General features: G+C 66.2%; 1 protein-coding gene across 2 annotated transcripts; it reads right to left on the bottom strand.

Annotated features, from left to right (window-relative positions):
* Positions 1 to 1814: 1814 nt before the first annotated feature.
* Positions 1815 to 19287, bottom strand: FURIN (furin, paired basic amino acid cleaving enzyme). 2 transcript variants are annotated; one of them, XM_064455912.1, is made up of 16 exons: positions 18981 to 19287; positions 16297 to 16664; positions 10780 to 10878; positions 9926 to 10021; positions 9206 to 9334; positions 8869 to 8945; positions 8412 to 8500; positions 7997 to 8169; positions 6786 to 6998; positions 6373 to 6473; positions 6136 to 6239; positions 5848 to 5965; positions 4639 to 4818; positions 4411 to 4535; positions 3829 to 3945; positions 1815 to 3744 (listed from the first exon to the last, which is right to left on the bottom strand). In XM_064455912.1, the coding sequence occupies exons 2-16, from the start codon at positions 16474 to 16476 to the stop codon at positions 3176 to 3178; spliced, it is 2370 nt and encodes a 789-aa protein (XP_064311982.1). In that variant the 5' UTR covers positions 16477 to 16664; positions 18981 to 19287; the 3' UTR covers positions 1815 to 3175. The 2 variants fall into 2 exon arrangements, with proteins under 2 accessions (XP_064311982.1, XP_064311983.1); XM_064455913.1 differs by lacking the exon at positions 18981 to 19287 and adding an exon at positions 18080 to 18245.
* Between the last annotated feature and the right edge of the window lie 700 nt (positions 19288 to 19987).

Here is a 19987-nt window from a genome sequence, read left to right as displayed (position 1 = left end):
GTGCATCCCCACAGAGTCCTGCCTGCTGGGGGGAAGGCTCCGCTTTCCCTGTCCCCCATTCAGGTGCCTGGAGCACTCTGATGCTGATGCTCCCTGGCACCACCAGTACTAGGCTCCCTGGAAACAGTAATTTTCACAGCACATTTGAGGGGGAGAGCAGCTCTGCTAGCACCAGTGCTGCAGCTGCCCCGATGTGCAGCAGGTACCAGCTGGCCTCAAGCCCCCTCTGCCCCAGCCGCTGAGCCTGCCCAGGAAAATTTTGTTTTCTGCCTGAGCTGCGGGTCCCACCAGCAGCGTCCACATGCCCCACTGGCTCCATAGACACTTGCAGTGTTGTCACAAGCTTAGCAAATCTTTTGCAAGCCAAGATGAGGGTCTGCTTATCCCACCTCCGGCATCCCTCCAGCACCCCTGGCACCTCCCAAGCAGCACAGGCCCCCTCCCTGCCTGCACCGAGCTGCACCAGGGATGCCAGGCACTTCTGGTGGAAGGCATCCGAGGCTGGGGGCTGCTCCCCCGGCAGTACCAGGCTCAAAAGGACTGTGCTGCAAGGCTCTGAGTGTGATGGCGAATGCAGAAGCTCTCCTTCCCTGGAAGCCCTGACTGCTGCGTGCAGCAGGAAGGTTGCTGTAGGCCACACCACAGCTCTCCCAGTTTCACATCCTCCATCTGCACCCCTGCAGCCTACAGAATCTGGTGGGGCTGTGGCCTCTGCCTGCTCCCCCGTGGGGGTTATTGATACAGCACCTGATGGCTGCAGCCCGCCCATGGTGCCCAGCTGCCCCCCAGCCCATAAGCTGCCAGCTCGGGCCCGTGTAGCCCTCATCCATGGGGTGACAGGGACCTGTCCCCCACCCAGTCTCGTGAGAAAAGGATGAGCCAGATGAGAAGCGTCTGCAGTTGCCTGCAGACCCTGGGGAGCTTGCTCCAGACCACAGGAAGCTGCTGTGGCCACAGGTGGAGCAAGGCGAAGGGGCTCTGCAGAGAGGAGCTGCCTCTGTGAGCAAGTGCATCCCCGACAGACCCTCCTGGGGGGGGCGGGCCAGGACCCTGCAGCGGGCTCGGTGGGGTTGGTGTGGGCTCTGCCTGGGGCTTGGCCTCGGTGTGAACAGGTCCCGGGTCCAGCCCAACCACCCCTGCCTTGGGGCTGCCCTGTGAGTATCGTGGTCTGGCTGCAGGGCGGTGCTGGACACGGAGGCTGCAGCGTGTGAGCTCAGCTGGTTCCCAGGCTGAGGTGGAGGGGTTCAACCTGCCTGCTGTGGGAAAGGGGGGCTAGTCCCCCCAGCCTTTTGCCCCCGCCTCCACTCACCACAGCGGGTCCCCAAATTAGCTCCTCTCTATGTGGGTTCCCAATAAGCAGCTGCTTCCCATTACTCAGGTGAGGGGGCCAGTCCCTGCCTGGGTGCCGAGTCCCCACACCCAAGCTCAGATAGCAGGCCCTGCCCCACACTGGGTCCTGCCTGCAGCCCTAGCAGGGGAGCCCCTGGCTCTGGGGGGGGCTCTTTACCTCCCAGGGGGGCAGCTCTGTGCTGGCCGAGGGGGACCCGGCCCTACAGGCTCCAGCAGCCACGCTACAGCCGGCAGTGCCGCAGCCAGGGCTCCCTGCCTGCAGAGCAGAGCAGCCACGCACCCCAGCACGGTGCCAGTGCCCCAGCTGCAGGCAGGGCTGCAGGCAGGGCCCCAAGCCCCCTCCTACAGCCGCAGAGCGGATCCAGGCGCCCTCAGGCCCTGCGCCCTCCCACCCCTGGGGACAGGCTGCCCGTCCCGGCCGAGGCCACCCGCAGTCACAGCACACAGAGCACAGGCAGTGGAGCTGGTTTGCATAGTTCTGAACATTTAATAACTCAGTCTCTCTAGCGTTATATCCACATCCATTAAATTAAAAACAGGCTCAGGAGGCAGCTCCCGGCTGATTAAATTACAAGAAAAAAATACTGTGCACCAAAAAGTTATTATAGAAAAATAGTCCTGTGGCCCCTGGCCGGCGGCTCCGTCCGCGGCAGTAGGGGCTGGTGCTGGCACGGGGTGGGAGCCCGTGCCACGGCCCCGGTGTGCGACGGTGGACGGTGAAAGGGCTCGCAGCACCGGCCCCCAGCCTGCGGGGAAGGGGCAGCGAGGGCAGGCGGCGCCGGGAGGGGGCTCCAGCAGGGGAGCAGAACGGATTGTCACCAAGTGGGGGCAAGGCACGTCGGGGGGCAGGGGTCGCTGGGGCTGCAGGGACGCCGGGCTCTGCCCAGCACAGGCAGGGTGCAGGCAGAGCCGAGGCAGCGCAGGCGCCAGCACTGCCTGACTGCCCCGGGGCAGCAGTGCGCACAGCCCTGCCCAGGGGCAAAACATGAGGGGGCCAGGGGCAGCCCCGCAGAGCAGGGTCTGTGCGAGAGGGTCCCTGCCCACGCTGTGGGGCTGAGCCTTGGGCACAAGGGAAGGCGCTGCCCTGCCCCCTGCTCTCCAGTGCAGGGGGGGCTCCTGTCCACACTGCACGCAGCCGCAGCCGTGGTGGGACAGGCAGGCAGCAGGCAAGCAGGCAGCAGGGGCTGAGGCCTGGCCATTATTGCTGTTAAAGGGCACGGGTAGAGGCAGACAGGCCCCTCAGGAGGTGGCGGGGAGCCGGGACGCAGGAGGCTGAGCCAGGGATGCAGGCAGAGGCCCGGCAAGTGCCGATGGCAGCAGGGGCAGGGGGATGCCGTGCCGTGGGCTGGGCTCAGCCCTGGTGGGGCAGAGCATGTCTTGGCTCAGAGAAGAGTGGCCCCTGCCCTGCCCTGCCCAGCCCAGCCTGAGCAATGACAACCCAGGGCCCAGAAACCCCACACACTGCCCACCCTGGGAGACTTGCACGACCCCCAGCAGCAGCTGCCCGCCTGGGGCATGGGACATGGCTGCCAGTGCAGGGCCAGTGAGCGGCAGGGGCCCCAGTGCCATCAGACACCCCAGCATAGGGTACAGAATGGACATTGGGCCAAGAGAGATGGTGCAAGACTGGGACGGTGCCGAGCTGGGGACGGTACCGGCAGGGCCGGCCCGGCAGCCTCGGCCAGGGCTGAGGGACGGTGCCGGTGGGGAGCCCCGGGCTGCTGTGGTGCAGGAAGGGAACGGGGGCAGAGTCCAGGGCCCCTCAGCCTCGCCTGCCCCGGCCCTGCGGTGCTGGGCAGGGAGGAGGGAGGGGCAGGAGGGCTCATCAAAGGGCACTTTGGTCTCTGATGAAGGCAGTCCTCTCGTTGTGGGCCTCATACTCCTCACCGTCCGACTCAGAGGGGCCCTCCTCCTGCCAGATGTCAGAGGGAAGCCCCTTGTAGGAGATGATCCCACTGTCCAGGGCATAGACCTTCACGCCCCGCAGACTGAAGCCTGAGCGCGCCTGCAGCACCAAAAAGATGGTGACGAAGATGACGACAATGAAGACACAGCTGAGGCTGGCAATGAGGATGGGCAGGTTGGCTGGAGAGGGGGCCTCGGCCAGCCCCTCGCCATCTGTCAGGGCAGGGGACGCGCGGCTGCTCTGCGTCTGGTGGGAGCAGGAGAGGTCCAGGCTGCTGAAGTGGGAGTGCGCAGGGCAGGTCAGGCACTGGTTGGGGCTGGGCCCCACGCAGGTGGCGCAGGAGGGGTGGCAGGGCAGGCAGAGGTGGGGCGCAATGGGCTCCACGCTGTTCTCCAGGTTGTAGTGCGTACTCTGGACGCCGGGCGCAAAGCCGGGAGGGCAGCGCTTCAGGCAGCTCTTCTGGTGCAGGTAGTACCCCTCCTCACAGACTGCGGGAAAGGCAGGGTCAGCGCAGGCAGGGGGACCGCCTGCACCCTGTACCCCCTTCCCCTCCCTGCCAGCCCCACACTCACCCACGCAGGTCTGGCTGGGGGTCAGGGTCTTGCAGCCACTGCTCTCCAGTTGGTTGGAGAGGCTGGGGGAGTCGGTAGCTGTCCCATACAGCACAAGCGTGAACTTGGTCAGCGTGCCTGCAATGACACGGGGTGAGGACGGAGCCGCCGGCCAGGGGCCACAGGCACCAATGTGCCCGCAGGGCCACCGGCACTTGGGACAGGCATGGGGCAGGGCTTGCACTGGTCCCTGCCGCAGGCTGTCAGGGACAGCACGGCTGTGCCCAGCATGTGGAAGAGCACCTGACATGGGACCATGCCCCTTTGCAGGGCTGCCCACAGGGTGGGGTGGGGTGGGGTGGGGTGGGGTGGCCAGGCCAGCTGGCACCTGGGGCACCTGCTGCTCCGGAACCCACCGCCCCAGAGCAGCTGCAGCCCCTCCCCACACACCCAGCTCCATCCGGCCTCTCCCCAGCATCTGAGGTGTCACTGGTGCCTCAGCTCATAGGCACTGGGGGAGAGCACTGGGTGCCTGCACTGCTCCCACTCCCACCCTGGGCTCAGAGGGAGGCAGCGGTTGGGGCAAGGCCAGCCCAGCCCTACCATAGTTGTTGGCATCACTGGTGTTCTCGATCTCCAGCACCCATTCCCCAGAGGGGTCTTCGTCCCACGAGTGCGTCGTCATGAAGGCCCAGTCGTTGAAGCCGTCGGCTGAGAAGTCGTGGGGCCTGGGCGAGGCGGGGTAAGAGGTGGGTGCCAGCATCCCACAAACCCACTTGTGCCAGCCCAGGCCTGGGGCTGCTGCGGGGCACCTGGTAGCCCAGCACCTACCTGGCAGCCAGGAGGGTGGAGCGGGTGCCCATGGGACTGATGAGGTGGATGGCCAAGTCCCCCCGCCGGTTGTAGGACAGCGTCAGCCTGGCCTGCACGTGCTCCAGCCGGCTGATGTAGTTGGCTTTCCCCAGGCAGGCGTCCACCTTCCGCCGTACCTCTAGACGCTTCCCGATGTCCCTGCAAAGGACAGGCAAAAGGGATCTCAGTCCCAGCCCAGGGGCACACAACAGGGCACCCTGGCCCGCACTCCCTGCTGTGGGGCTTCGTGGATGCCCCAGGAACTGGGTGCAGTGCCCCGGGGCAGCTGGAGCCTGAGGCAGTCCCGCAGTGTCTGGTGCCTCCTCTCCATCCCCAGACAGGGGAGAGGGAGCAGACGGCCCGGGCAGTGCCCTGCCTTGCCCACATGGGCCTGCCCCAGTTCCCAGGCGCAGGGGGTGCTTGCTCTGCCGAGCTTGCACTGCCCGGCGCCGCCTCCCCAGCCGCCGCGCTCTGCCAGCCCTGAATGGGCCCTTTCTTCGCCCGCCACAGGGCTGGCTCCACCCTGCATGGCCAGGGACGGGACGGGCACAGCCATCCCCATGCCACTGCTCGTGTGTGGCCGTCCCCCCTGCAGCCGCCCACGGCACCGGCCCTGGTGCCAGCACAGGATGCCAGTCACAAGGAGTGCCTGCTCTGGACAGGCAGGGCTGGGTCCCAGGGGACAGGGGCATGTCGGCAGGCAGAGGCAGGGCCTAGCCCTGGCTTCCTCCATGCCCAGGGATGCCTCCCCCAAACACCCTGAAAGCCCCCGGGGAGCACCCTGGCCACACATGAGACTCAGCACATACTGCACTGCGGTGGCGGCAGCCAAGTGGGAGTAAAAGGAGCTTCTGTCTGACCCCTGAAAAGCCCCTCTGTCTGGGGATGACTCGTGCTGGCTGCTCCCAAACCGCAGCGCCCCAGCCTGCCCGCACCCCTGCCACACCCAGCCCAGCCCCAGCAGGAGCAGGCAGGCTCAGTGGTCAATGTCAGCGCTGGACAGCCGGAGGCGGCTTTCCCACCTCTCCCCAAGCTCTCGCAGGAGGACGGTCCAGGGTCTCAGGGGCAGTTCAGCCCCAGAGATCCTCCCCACTCCCCACCCTGGACCCAGAACGGCCCAGCCTCCTGCACGGGGCTGTGCGCAGGGCGGACGCTGGGCGATGCCCTGCTGGGCTCACCAGCCCTTACTTCGGCTCCGTGAGGACATCGATGACGCACTTCCTCTGAGGTCCCACTGTGGTCCAGTTCTTGGCCAGGCTCACCATGGCCCCAGCATCCAGCAGGCCATAGCCATAGGAGTGGCTGACTGTGGACAGAGAGGGGGTCAGTGCCACTCCCGGGGGTCCCTGGCCATGCTGCATGGCTCACTGGGGCCTCGTGCCTCCTTTGCCCCACAGGGCTGCCGGGGTGCTCTGCCCCAGCGCCCCCAGGCTAGCGGTACTTGTGGGAATGGGAAACCCAGGTCCATCCTTGTACCTTTGCGGCCGACACCATTGGTGACCCAGTCGTTGGCGTTGAGGTGAGCTGGCTTTGACGTCTGCACCACCAGGTGCTGCATGTCCCGCCACGTCAGGTTCTTGCTGCGGGGAGACACAGGATTCAGGCACCGGCGCCCAGATCCCCCCAGCCGCAGCCAGGTCCATGCCTGGGTGCTGCTGCCTCACAGGGCTTGTACATCCACCCCAGCCCAGCCCACTCTGTGCTTGCCCTTACTTGGCTTCCAGGGCGAGGGCTATGATGCCGGCAGCCAGGGGCGCTGAGGCTGACGTCCCTGTGTGCGATTCAGTGCATTTCTGTCTGAGGTCAGTCGTCACCTGCAAGGAGGAGTGCCAGGGTAGGAGGTGCTGCACGCACCAGCCAAGTCCAGGAGCTGGCTCGGGGACTCGCGTGGCCACGGGAGGCGGGGCAGAGCCCCTGCTCCTGGAGCAGCTCACAAGCTTCTCTCCAGAAGCCCTTTACTTACGAGGTGGAGCCCTGGGAGCAACCCAGAGGGCAGGAGGGCCAGCCCTGCTCCCAGCACTGCAGCCTGCTCGGCTCCCAGAGGGATGCCCGTGGTGGCTGCAGCTCATGGCACATCCCACCCCCCTGAGCCCCCTGGCCTGCAAACACCAACAGCCCTGACTCACGATCTGCTTCTCGTTCTGGTTGCCACTGCTGTAGGTGGTGGCGAGGGTGGAGGAGCAGGCCTCGCTGTACCAGGGCACGTTACCATACTGCGTGGTGCTGCTGATGGACAGCGTGTAGATGCTATTGGTGTAACCGTCACAGTTGCAGCTGTCGTGCTCTCGGCCTCCATTCCCAGATGCCCAGACGAAGATGGAGCCCAGCCCCCCGCGGCCCTAGTAAGAGAGGCAGGGTGGGGGCCAGCACTGGCATCACCCACGCTGCTGCAGGGCAGGAAGCCCCAGGCTGGAGCCGAGACGAGGGGACAGTGCTGGCCCCAGGGCTCTTGCAGCCTGAGCAGGAAAGACTGAGCAGATGCAGGTGGGACACCAGGGGACAGTGGGATGCCACCAGTCAGCCTCCTGGACTGGGCACCTGGTACCCCCATCCCTCACCACTGCCATGCCTGTGGAGATGCTGAGGCAGCTCTGCAGAGGCTGCCCCAACAGGTAAGCACTGGGCAGCAGGAGGCCCTACTGCCCAGACTCCAAGAACTGATGTCTTTTTCCACTCGGAAATCACCCAGGCTGACTCTGCCTGGGCGGGATTTGCAGCTGCCTAGCAGTGCTGCGGGAGCTCGGCAGAGCAGTCCCCACCAGCTGCTCAGCACCCAAAAGCCACGGCTCAGCTCACAGCCTGTGTGACAGAGCTGGCGTGGCACAGCGGGGCAGGTCTGCCAGCATGCCTTGCATAGCACGCGCATCTCCCTAAGTGGGGAATCCCAGGCGGAACATGGGGCACAGCTGAACCACACAGGCTGTACCACGGCCACGCCAAGGCACAGGCTGCACTGACGGCACATGGGGTCAGCAGGGGAAGGACAGACGGAGGAAGCAAGGGCGAGTGGCTGGCATGAAACGAAGCAGGAACCAGCACAGGGGTTTGGAGAGCTGGGAGAGACCATCTCAGCATGGGGCTGTGCAGGAGCCCTTCCAGCAGGGAGGACAGGGATGCTCAGAAAGGTGAGATAAGCACCCTGCATGGGAGGAGCCCTGACTCAGAGCCATCCTGCAGGAAGAACAGGAAAAACCAACAGAGCCTGATCCTTGCAATGGGCTGGAAGACAGCTCATCAAGGGAGGACTGGGACAACAACCAGAGCAGGCAGAGGAAGGGAGACCTGGGGAAGGGGCAGGAGCTCAGCCGACACTCTCCCAGCAAACTCTCCTGCTCACCTGGCTGACCCCTCGTAAGAAAGCCTCCTCCGCCAGCCGGGCCGGGCCGTCCACAGTCTTGCCATCGTCCTCGGGGCCCCAGCTGGCACTGTAGATGTGGATGTGGTTGGGATTGAGGCCCAGGGAATGGGCCTCCACAGCATCAGTCACCTCCCCATCCAGCATGCGCACGCCTAGGGCCAGAGAGCAGACGTCACAGGCAACTGGACGGGGCAGGGCGGCCACACGCTGCCAGGCAGTGGTGCCACTGGCGAGAGCCCTCCATCCGCTGCTGCCACCCTGTGCCGCGGGCTGTCACAGGGCTACCCTGGCCAGCAGCACCGAGACCCCTGGCACAGCCCGCTCCTCTGGCCGCGAGGCACCCACGGAGCCCAGCACAGGCTTTGCTCTCGGTGCCGGGCAGGGTGGCACCCACCTCCAATCCTGGCATTGTAAGCCACGCCGACACCGCAGATCCCGTTGTTTGCCACGGCAGCAACTTCCCCGGCGCAGCGTGTGCCGTGTCTGCAGTCAAAACAGGATCAAGCGTGCTCAGAGGGAGTGCAAGGAGCATGGGGCTGGGCACCAGCCGCAGCTGGTGGGACCAGCGCCCAGGCTGCCTCCCATCCCCCCCAAAGTGGGCAGCCAAAGGCCCCACAGGGCACCTCTGTCTACCGTCCTGCTCTGGAGCAGGGGGCATTGAACAGCCTGCACTGGCACTGGGCAGCCCCAAAGGATGCTGCTCACATCAGAAAGGGAAGCAGGGGGTTTCTCCATAGGGTAGAAGCATGCTGTCACCCCTGCACCCTCCAGCAGTCCCTGAGGGCTGGTGCTGCCACTGAGTCTCTGCTGTGGCTGGGCTCTACCGCCCTTGTCTCTGCCTCCTGCCTCACCTGTTGTCGTTCATCTGCGTGTAACGGGGCTGCGGGTCTGGGTCCTGGTCATTGACATCAAAGCTCGCCCCTGGATCCTGGAAGACAGACATGGCAGTTAGAGACTGTCTACCTTGCCCACCAAGGTCCACCCCATGGGGCCATGCTTGTGCTCCACATCCCTGAAGCTGGGCTGAGCAGGGGGCAGTCTCCAGTCCCACCTCCATCGCTTTCCTCCAAATCCCACTGCAGCATGCACAAGCCCTGAGCCACACAGCTTCAGGACTGCACTGAGCAGACGCAGCTGCCTGGACAGGCTCCCATGGCACACCACACTGCAGCATCACCCCACACTTACATAGTTGCTCTCCAGGTCAGGGTGGTTCTTCTCGATGCCATCATCCAGGATGGAAACCACGATGCCCTTGCCCGTGTAGCCCTGCTCCCAGGCCTGACGCACATTCAGGTCCCGCTGGTTCGTGTTATACTGCCGAGAAAAGCCCTGGCAATAGGAGCTGCACCCAGTTGCTGGCACTGCAGCAGGGGTGTGCCCGGACCCCTCCCAGGCCCGGCTATAAGCACGGGCAAGAGGCAGCCTTCACCCTGCTCTACCGCGGCGTGAGGATGAGGAAGCCACAGGGGACCTGGGCACAGAGGGCTGGGCATGGTTCCGAAAGGAGAGCCCCAGACTGTGCTTGGGCCCCATAAACACAGCTCTGTTTGCAGAGATCAGCCTTTGCCCGAGCTCGATGATGCAGACAGGGATAGGTGCGGACCCTGTTTGTGGGCCAGGCAACGGGTTGCTCCTGTCTAGTCCAGCCCCAGGCTCTCCCAGCCCTGCCAGCGCCCCAGCCGGGAGCTGGAGCTCTGTGAGCACAGCCACTTCCCTGGGGCGTCCCCGGACACACAGCACCGGGCAGCTGCCTCACGCCTTCCACCTCCCTGCCAGCCTGGCTGGCAGCAGCAGCTGCCTGACAGCCGTCCCTCGTGTGCCACGTCCGCATCCCCAGAACTTGCTGTCACAACTGTGTGGCTCCCCTCCTCGCCTGGCAGCGTGCAGCCCCTGCCTGGCACTCACCAAGTACCACTGCTGCGGGAACTTGGGGTCCGTGGGCTCCATGAAAATGTCTCGCTTGGTCCTGCGCTTTGCCACCTGCTGCTCCAGCCACTGCACCTGGGGACAGAGAGGGCGTGGGGCTCCCCTGCTGTCCCTGCCTGCCCCCTCGGCATCTTATGCCCATGCCAGCAGCTCCCTGGGCCCCCTCCTCCCCAGCCAGCAGCCTGCCCAGAGGGGCTCTCCCTGGGGAGCTCACAGCCAGGCCTGGGCTGGGAGAGCATCTGACGCCACCAGAGCTACTGCAGCACCCAGAGTGTCCCTCCTGGCCTCCCCTGCCCAGCTGTGCCAGGGTGGCAGCGCCGGGCGTCCCACGACAGGCTCCGCTCCAGCGGAGCAGGCAGGTCAGAGCGCAGAGCTCTGCCAAGCAGCAGGCTGCCGAGAGCCTGCCAGCCGCCACGACGCGCCGCACGCCCCGCTGCACTGCCAGTGTGCCAGGCGCCTGGGCTGGAGCCAGGGGCCAGAGATCACAGCAGCCCTGTCACACTGCCACGCTGGGATCTGGCACTACTGGCACTGCCCGGCACACCTTGCCCTGCGTACAAGGACGGAAAGCCCTCCAGGGAGCCGAGGCTGCACCGCGCCCTGGGATCACAGCAGCCCACAGGACGGCGACGCTAGCTCTGCCGACCACCTACCCTTGCCAGCCACGTGCTGGGCCCCCACCTGGCTCTGCCATGGGCCTTGATGCCAGGGGATGATTCAAGGCAGCTCAGCCCTGTCCTGTGCCCAGTGCTGGCTCACGTGCCAGTGAGAAATGCCCAGGACCAAAGCCAGGACCCCACAGATGGCAGGCAGGGCCCCCCTGCTGAATGTACCTGTGGTTCCCTGGCCAAACGGCTATGCCGGGGCTGGTGGGGCGAGAGGGAACGCTTCACCACGCCTCTGTGCCGAAAGTGGTAATAGTCACCGAAGATCTGTAACAGAGAAAAGAGCAGGATGGACATGAGAGCCCAGGCTCCCTGATTCCTTGTCCCCCCACCTGCAATCCCAAGCCACGGGCAGGCTGGGCCACCCACTCCAGAGCAACTGCTGGTACACGGTGCAGGACCTCCTGCAAGAGGCTGCAGCAGCTGCTGACAAGGCAGCAGGGGAAACCCTGGGTCACAGTGACATGGCCTCTGCCCACCTCTCCCTCCCACGTGTCCCTGCATGGCAGTAAGTCCCTAGTTATACAAAAAAGCTGCTGCCCTGGTAGGGAGGCCCCATACAAGCAGCAGAATAGAGGGAGAGGCCTTTCAGAGCCAGCCTGGAAGAGGCACCAATGTCAGGAGACAAAACTGCTGCTCCTCTCCCTGAGCCAACCAGCACCTCCTGCTACTGGTGAGGGGCGAGCAGAGGGGCTCCAGACCCTGCTCCCTAGGTGGCCCCAGCCAGGGCAGGGAGAGTCTGAGCCAGCCTCAGCTCTTCCCAACAGTCCACTCACAGAGCCCTTCTCCGCAGGCAAGGCAGGCCAGTGCCCCACCGGAGCACCCGCCCAGCACCGGCCTCTGCCTTGGGGCACAGCCAGCTCCAGTGGAGCAAAGCGAGAGGGCACGCAGGCATCTGACCCCAGGCGGGGACAGCCACCACCTGAGGAGCCGTGCTGCCTGGCTGTGGCTCAGCTCCCACGCATGCGGGGACAGCTCAGCCGGGGCTGGGGCAGGACAGGACTCCACCACAGTCCAGCTGGGCCAGGAGGCCATGCAGCCGTCCAGCTGGTTATTTTTAAACCCCAAACCCTCTCCAGCACTGTCATTTCCTTATCCCCTCCTGCACGTCCCGGAGGCTGGCCTGGCCGCACTGCGGCGGCCCCACCCCTGCTGCCCAGGGGCTCCCAGCCCAGCAGCCTGCCTGGACTGGGAAGAAGGGGACCGAGCACCCACTCTGCCCCACTGGAAGCTGTGAAGCCTGGGCAGCGGCCGCAGGCAGGATCTGGCTGCCCAGGCTGTGCCATCACCTGTAGGGCTGGGCTGCAAGGGCTCTGGGAACACAAAGGAGAGGATATCTTGTCCTCTGCTGCCCCAGGCTGCGGCAGAACAGTTTGGTTGCAGTTAACAACCCCCGCCACAAGCTTATCAGAGCTCTGCAGATTGTGCTGCCACACTGACCAGCCACACAGCCAGCCGGAGCTGAGGAGGGGAGGAAAGGTGCACCCAGTTGACCAGCACCCTCAGCCCCAGGGCAGCAAATCTGGGCTGTGGCTTTCCAAGTCATGCACTTCACCACAAAGCCCCTCCATGCTCCTTGGGGTGAGGGATGTGTACCCTGGCCCCTGGAGTCAAGCCTGCACCACCCCGGCTTGGGGGGAACCATGTGCCGGTAGGCCAAGCCCCCGCCTGCCAAAGGGGAATGGCTCTGCTCCACAGGGCTTCCCCCGCAGCACAGACCCCCGTGCACCAGCTGGTTTGTGGGCAGGAAAGGGCATGGACTTGGCTCGTGGCAGACCAGCACCAGTGGCACAGGATGGCAAAAGCTGAACACTGGTTTCAGGACTTGTGTCCACGGCTCCATCACCAGGGGAGTCATGTGAGTCCCAATGGAAGGGGCAGGCAAAGCCCCTGGCTGCCAGCTCAGGACCCTGCTACTCTCTGCATACCTCCCCCAGACCTTGGAGGGGAGCAAGCTTGCAGCAGGGGACAATGCAGTGTGCAAATCAACCCCACGCGGTGCCAACGGGCTTATCCAGGGAAGCCACAGACTATGCCGGTTCCCTGAGGTGTGGTGCTTGTGACGTGGGGCCAGTGGCACCCAGGCACTCCTCCTGCCCTGGGCTGGCGGAGGAAAGGCTAGGACTCAGCCTGCAGCTCTGCACCCTTCCCTGCGGGGTACAGCTGCCTGCAGAGCTGCAGCCCTGTCTGTTAGGGCAGCATCGTGCCTCTAGCACCACCAGAGTCACTGGGGACAGACCCGGGCCTGTTCCCCGCAGCACATGGCATCCACCCAGTACAGCCTGGGGCACCCAGGAACTCAGAGCATTTTGGGAGGTGATGAGGTAAAAAGGCTCCACACCAGGCTGGCAGAGGAGAAAGCGAGCTGCAGGCTCACTGCCCTCCCCCAGCACCTCCTCACCCCCTCCAGGGGTAAGGACAGAGCTCCGATTGTTCCTGCGAGCAGATCGCGGCTCTGCCTGGTCATCCAACCGGATTAGGTCTGCACAGACATTGCGGTGGCAGCCAGGAGCCGGCCAGCCCACACACTTCCACCCTAATCCCCACAGTCCCTGTCCTCAGCAAGGGCAGAGCCACCCCCAGCCCCGTGTGTCCCTGGGCTGGGCAGCGCTGATCCCACAGAGAGCAGTGCCAGCTCACCGCTCCTGCCCCAACCTCCTGCCACAGCTCGCGGCCACCTTGGGCAGCCCCAGGGCGAGGGGACTGCCCGCGCTCCCACCCGCATCCCCGGGAGCAGGGTGATATGCCGGACAGCAGCAGGGGCTACTGGGGACCTGCAGCCCAGCAGTATGGGAGGTAAGGGCACTCTTCCCTGGGCTGGTGCTGCTGGGGCCGCTCATCCCCGTTGTCCTGCCAGTGCAGCCCAAGGCTGGCACCAGCAGCTGGGGCCCTTCCCCAGTGCTCCCCATCCCCAGCTGGGGCAGGCAGTGCCTGTGCCCCTCCTCTGCACCAGCCCCAGCAGTGTGAACCACTGCGCTCCTGCCTCACTGCCGCATCCACCCCTCCCCTCTGACCCCCACCTTGCCAGCACCGTCCTTTGGGTCCCCTTCAAGGCCACTGGCACCAGATGCGGCTCCTGGCACCTCTCTGCTGGAAGCACTGCTGGCCCAGGGGACTGCCCGCCCACCCCAGCTCTGCAGGCAGCGGTGGAACAGGGAGTACGCCAGGACAGCACGCCTCCAAGGACAGTGTCCAGACCCCACGCTGAGGCCAGGATCCTCTCAGATAAGGACCCTGGGGGCCTCTCACTGGGGCACTGCCAGAAGCACCCGGTCCCCCCCCTTCCAGGCTGGCTGCTGCATCCTGTCCCAGCGGCACACAACCCCCAGGAACAGCAGCCCTGAAACCTCCCAGGAGGGAAAGCCCAGCTCCTTCCAGCCCTGCTCTTCTCACCAGGTTGCCATGGCCCCTCTGTGGGAACAGGCTACCCAGGCCAGCCAAGCCTCATCCCACAGCACAGACACCAGGATGGGCTCCAGAATGGGAGAAGACATGCCCAGACCAGCAGGTCCTGCTGCAGCCCAAGCTGCCGCAGCCCACGTCTCAGCGGGCTGGGAGAGCTGGAAGGTGCCAGCCTCCAGTCACAGAGCAGTGCAGGGAGAAGGTGGACGCTGCCAGGTAGAGCTGGCACAGAACCTCCGTGGCTCACGGACCCCAAACAGGCCTGGGCTCCCTGCCAAGCTCCGGGACCCTGCACAGCTCTGCGCTGCAGCCCAGGGCCTGATGGGTACCCCCAGCCCAGTGGGGACATGGCCACAGAGCCTGGTGCCCCTCAGCCCCGGCAGCTGGCCCTGGGACCCAGCACCACAGTGTGATGGGAAACGCTGCTGGCAGCAGGCTGATGGCACCTCAGCCAGTCCCCTGGTCCCAGGGGTCTCGGCAGAGACCCGGCCCAGCAGGACATGTCCTGGGCCACTCCCCTGGTCCCTTCTGCAACAGCAGCAGCCCTGGCCTGACATGGCCTTTGCCCTGACATCGGTTCTAAGGCGCTTCCATGCAGACAACACCTGACTGAGGCCATCCTACTGTCCCCACAGCACAGACACCCTTGGTGGGCCTGGCCCCAGCCCCCACAGATCTCCCTCCTCTGGCACAAGCCCTGGAGGACTTGGGGCTCCCTGTCCTGAGAGCTCTGTGTACCCACCACCCCACACAAGGCTCCTTTCAGGCAGCAGGACAAGGCACCCGCTGGCTCCAGTGGCAGCCACCTTCCCCGCCCACCCCCAGCAGCTGCTCACAGCAAGGTCCTGACACCACAGCCATGAGTTGTGCAATTTCCTCTGGGATTTTGCCCCTCGCTTCCTTTCTGCGGAGCCAGCCCAGCCAGCAGCAGTGCCCTGCTCCTGGGGCAACAGATCCCCGGCGCACAGGCAGCTCAGTGGGAGCTGGCAGAGCCATGGAGGCTCTGCTCTGCAAGCGCCAGCCTCACCTCACCAGAGCAGGGCCAGTCCAGCTCCCCGTGCCTGCACGGGGGCCACAGAGTGTCCTTCTGGGCCAGCCCTGCTGCACCCCCTCCCATGGGATCCCCTTGGCCCCCCCACCTTGGTCATGGCAGTCATGCTGGCGCCAGCCCCATTGGCAAAGCCCCCACCTGCCGCCAGCCCAGGGGCCAGCACCCTGCCCGCGGCACAAGGCCGAGAACTGCCCCACAGATCAGCCTGTGCCAAGAGTACAGGGCAGCTGGCATCACACTACAACAGCAGCATCGAGAAGCACTGGCCTGCAAGAAGCAGCCTGGCAGCAGAGATGTGTCCTGCCCATAGCGCTGCGCTGGCAAGCAGGAACCCAGCCATTGGCCTAGCTGGCCCCACAGCTCTCGGCCAAGGCCCAGCTTTCTCGCCGATGACTTGGGAGCCAGTCCTGCGAGCACCCTTGCTACAACAAACACCCAGCCCGCAGCTGGCCAGGGAAAGCGGAGCTGGCTGCCTGGGGCCAGGAACACAGGGGAGCTGGGCCCTGCCAGGAGGAGAGCGCCGTGGAGCTCCTCGCACTGGGGACAAGGCTGGGAACAGCTGGGACTGCAGGGAACACAAGGGGCCCTGGTTCCTTCATCGTCCCCCTGCCCTTCTGACCCTGCTGCCAAGGGGGTGACACAGGCGCTGGCCCAGCACAGCCATGTGTGCTGCCCCGTCCCTCCACTGGCTGAGGGCAGGGAAAGCCGAGAGGAGTGGGGACCTGCTGACACACCTTCCATGAAGGGCAGCTCAGGGCCAAGGACACATTGCTGCTGTCAGACTGCCTGCTTTGGGGACACCCAGGGGTGCTGCTGCCACCCCAGGTGAGCCGAGGCCATGCCGTGCTGGGTCAGCTTGCTGTGGGGAACACCATCAGAAACTGGGAGCCCTCCCCTCCTCCACCAACAACGCACTCCCAATTTTCTCGCACTGGGGTGGACTTTTTCTCATTCCCCCTTCAGCAGGCACAGCATGCCATGCCGTACCACGCCATGCCACCAGATTGTCCCACTGGTGGGGGAGGCCCTGGCTCCATCCAGCTAATTACCACCCTTGAGTCAACACAGCGGACACTGGAAGGCTGCAGTGAACAGGCACAAACGCAGTGGCCCTGCTGCCAGAAAGAGCAGCCCCCGAGCCAGCTCCGGGGCCAAGCCTGGTGCCCACCTAGACTGCAGCAGAGCTGGCAGAGGACACTGCTTCCGTGGGGAGAGGGAAGTGAGGGACTTACCGGGCCCAGATTGAGGAATCCATGCTTCCTGGCCAGCCTGTCAGCCTCCTGGGGCCCTGTGGGGACAAGTACCGCCCAGGTGTTGGTGTAAATACGCTGGGCCAGCACCTCCTGGACCAGGAGAGTGAGGGCAACCACCAGAGTCCAGAGCAGGAGCAGCGAGCAGGGCCTCAGATCCATCAGAGTATCGTGTTTCCTCTAGCTGGGGAGCAGGAGGGTCCCAGGAGCAGCGGGTCCAGCAGCCTCCCTACGTCAGCGCCCCAAGATGCACCGGCCTCTCTGCCCCACTGGCCCCTGCTCAGCCCAAGCAAGCATGGGGACGAGCCTGCAACAGCCGGGCCGGAGGGTGGCAGCAGGAACAGCACGATCTGCAGAGAGACGGAAGAATGATCAGACTCCAGGGCACCTTTCCTCGAATCTGGGGAGGGCAGGCTCTGCCAGACCAAGCCATGGCTCTGGCACCGGGCAAGGGGGCCTCGGCACACAGCACCCACTGTCTGCCATGGCTCACGAACAGCCACATGGGACCTGGGGGCCTGAGGAGCCACGGTGGCGGCTGGCTCCACAGGGTGCCCCAGCACACTTGCCCCAGCCAGAGCCACTGTTTACCTTGCCTATTGCCCAATGTGTACTTATGCTCTGTGCTTACAAACATGGGAGATGAAACGGGGGGGGGGGAAAAAAGGGCACTGAAGGAAGGGAGAGGCGAAGCAAGGTAAGGGAAGCCGTGCGTCCTGTCACCATGGTCTGCAGCAGACAGGAGCCCCTTCTCTAGCAAGGATGGGCCTATCTGGGCATGAAGCAGGGAGCAACCAGGATGGGAAGCCTTCCTCTCCGGTCCCAAGGGGAGATCGGAGGAGATGCCCCCAGATGCTGTGTGAGGGACCTCCCTAAATGCAAAACTGGATGGAGGAAAGCCAGGGAGAGCAGAGCCCCAGGCCCCAGCACCTCCACAGCCAGCAATCGACCAGGTAGCTCCTGGTAGCAGTGCCGAGCACTGTGCTGCCTGTCACCAACAGCAGCTCAGCTCTGCCCTTCCTATGGAGCACAACATGGTGACACCGGTGTGACTCATCTCCAAAACAAAAAGGAAACTGGCACAGGGACCGGGAAAAGGGGCACACCGTCACTTCCAGCCTGCACCTAGGGACCTGCATGCAGGGATGCCTGGGGACAGCTTGCACTATATTGGAGGGCAAACACAAGAAGCTAGGAAGGCAGCTGGGGAGCAGAGCGGGGAGCGACCCACTCAGCGCAAAGGAGCCCACGACACAACAGTGCTGGTGTGAGCTCCATGCACAGAGTTCCACAGGGACCTGAAACATCTGGTCATGTTTCAGAGGCAGCGGGAAAGGTGAGAACCGGCAGTGCCCAGAGGAGCCCCATCCCCCTCCGGCAAGCCACGGCCCCAGTGAGCAGGGAGCCTGTGGCGCTGCCAGGGGAGGAAAGCAGCTCCTGGCAGCCGCCTGAGACCCCGCTGCAGCCTGCAGCGCAGACAGTGCTGTGATTCAGGCATGCTGCAGCTCCCCCTCAGCAACGAGACCTCAGCTGGCTGCGGGCTTGGCCACCCTGCCGAGGCACCCGGAGCCGCAAGCACCCACGGGAGGCTGGCCTGGAGCCCCAGGTCTCCCAGATCGTGCCAGGGCCCAAATCACAGTTTCCAGTGGGAAAGGTTCCTGGAGCCCCCAGGGAAGTGAAAAAGCTATTGCGTGAACAGAGAGAGCAGCAAGCACAGCACAAGGGGACACTGTCTGCCACACCAGTCTTCCTGCCAGCACCTCACCCCCTCTCCAGGTCCCTGAGCCGGGCAGTCTCCTCCGCCTTGCTGGTTCCAGAGCCAGCAGCCACCCCGCTCCCCGGCGGTGACCGCTCCACGTGAGACGACGCTGCAACGGGCCCCCTCCACGGGGTGCAGAGCCCGGCCCTCCACAGCCCCAGCACTCCTCGCCTGCTCCCTCAGGACAGCTGGACGGGCTCCCTCCCCGCTAGACCCCGGCAGCCCTGCTGCAGGCCCCGGTCCTGCCTGCAAACCCCTGGCCTTATACCCTGGGAGCAGGAGGAGGAAGGAGAGGCAGAGGGACAGCCGCTGGCTGCTGCAGGCCAGCCGGCACGGCGGGGTGCGAGCGGGGACGCAGGTCCCCGCCAGCTCACAGGCCGTGCTCTCTGCTCCGCACCCACAGCCTCGAATCCGGCACGGGCAGGGCAGCGGCCGGCCGCGACCCCTCCCGACGCTGCTGGACACCAGCGCCTCCCCGCGAGCCGAGCCCCGCTGCCCCACGGCAACCCCGGGGCCGGAGCCGAGACGCCAGCCCTCCCCGCGCCCGCAGGGCGGCCCCAGCGGCGGAGCCAGGGGCGGCTGCGTGAGCGGCCGGGCTGGACTGGCCCCGTGGGCGCCACGGGACGAGGCCTGGCTCCCTCCTCGCCCTCGGCTTCCCGCAGCGGCCGCTCCGGCCGCAGCCCCGCGTCTCCGGGAGCCGCCGGGCAGACGGGCTCGGCCCCGGCGCCCGGCAGCGCCCGCCCGGGGGTCGCCGGGCCGCGCACGTCCCCGCCGGCGGCGCCCCGAGCCCGGGGCTGCCCAACGGCCCCGCCGCCGTCCCGGTCCCGCCCGGCCGGGGCCGCCCCAGCTGTCAAACCGCCGGCGCCGGCGGGTCGAGCCCCCGCCGGCCGCGCCCCCGCGCCCTTACCGCGCGGCCTGTGCGCTCCCGTCCCGCCGGCGGCCGGGCCCGTCTGTCGGCGGCGCCGCGTCACGCCGCGGGGCGCCCGGAGCGCCCGCCCCGGAGCCGGGCCCGGCCCAGGCAGGGGCGGCCGGGGCGGCCGGCGGGGCCGCTTGTTTACGCCGAGCAGCTGTCAGCGCCGCCCGCCGCGCCGCCCCGCCCCGCCGCGCCCGGCCCCGCACCGACCGACCGGCCCCGCACGGCTGGGCCCGGCCCGGCGCCGCTCGGCTCAGCGCGGCCCTGCCCGGCCCGGCTCGGCTCGGCCCGGCGCAGCCCGGCCCGGCACGGCCGCCGCTCCGCCGGGCGCCGCCGGATGCCGTCACCGCCGCCCGCCCCGCCCGCCCCGCCGCCGCCGAGCGCTCCGCACCCCGCCGCAGCGCCCGGCCCCGGCCCCTCGGCTCCCCCCGGGCACCTCTGCAGCCCTGCCCCGGGCTCCGCGAGCACCGGGGCTCCCCGGCCTGGGGAGAGCCGCCCTCCGCCGACACCGGGCAGGGCCCGGGGCACAGCGTGGCCTCTTCCCCATCCCGGCATGTGTCCACCGGGAGCCGACCATACCCTCTCGGGACTGCCCGTACCCACCGGGGGCCAGCCATGCCTTCCTGGGACTGCCGGTGCCCACCTGGGACTGCCCGTGCCCACCGGGGGCTGCCCGTGCCAACCCAAGCAGGGGACCTGGATCTGCCCCATGAGAGCCCAGACCCGCCGTGGGCCCCGGGCGCCAACCAGGGGTGCGAGGGCACCCACAGGGAAAGGCACCCAGAAGACGCCTCGTCTCGCGTCCCCACACACCCAGTACAGTGGATGGTGGGTAGCTCTGTGAGATGGGGCTCGCGGGACACGAGCCTACCCGGACCAGCCCGTTCCAGCTCCAGCAGCCACCGGAGCAGGGGGCTCCTCAGCCAGGTTGACAGGACCAAGCACTGGCCTTCCCACAAAGTCCGTATCGCAGGGACTGCAGCCCTGGGCAGAGCCTGACA

Source organism: Phalacrocorax carbo, chromosome 7, assembly GCF_963921805.1.
Source record: "Phalacrocorax carbo chromosome 7, bPhaCar2.1, whole genome shotgun sequence".
In the NCBI taxonomy this organism is placed as follows: domain Eukaryota; kingdom Metazoa; phylum Chordata; class Aves; order Suliformes; family Phalacrocoracidae; genus Phalacrocorax; species Phalacrocorax carbo.
This window is presented reverse-complemented; position numbering and strand designations above follow the sequence as displayed.

What these genes read in the sequence shown, in the direction of transcription:
- FURIN (XM_064455912.1), bottom strand. Translation starts at nt 16,476, where the DNA reads ATGGATCTGAGGCCCTGCTCGCTGCTCCTGCTCTGGACTCTGGTGGTT. An exon ending in TTACAATGCCAGGATTGGAG is followed by an intron (nt 8,170 to 8,411) that starts GTGGGTGCCACC and finishes CTCTGGCCCTAG; the next exon opens with GCGTGCGCATGCTGGATGGG. An exon ending in TCTTACGAGGGGTCAGCCAG is followed by an intron (nt 6,999 to 7,996) that starts GTGAGCAGGAGA and finishes CTCTCTTACTAG; the next exon opens with GGCCGCGGGGGGCTGGGCTC.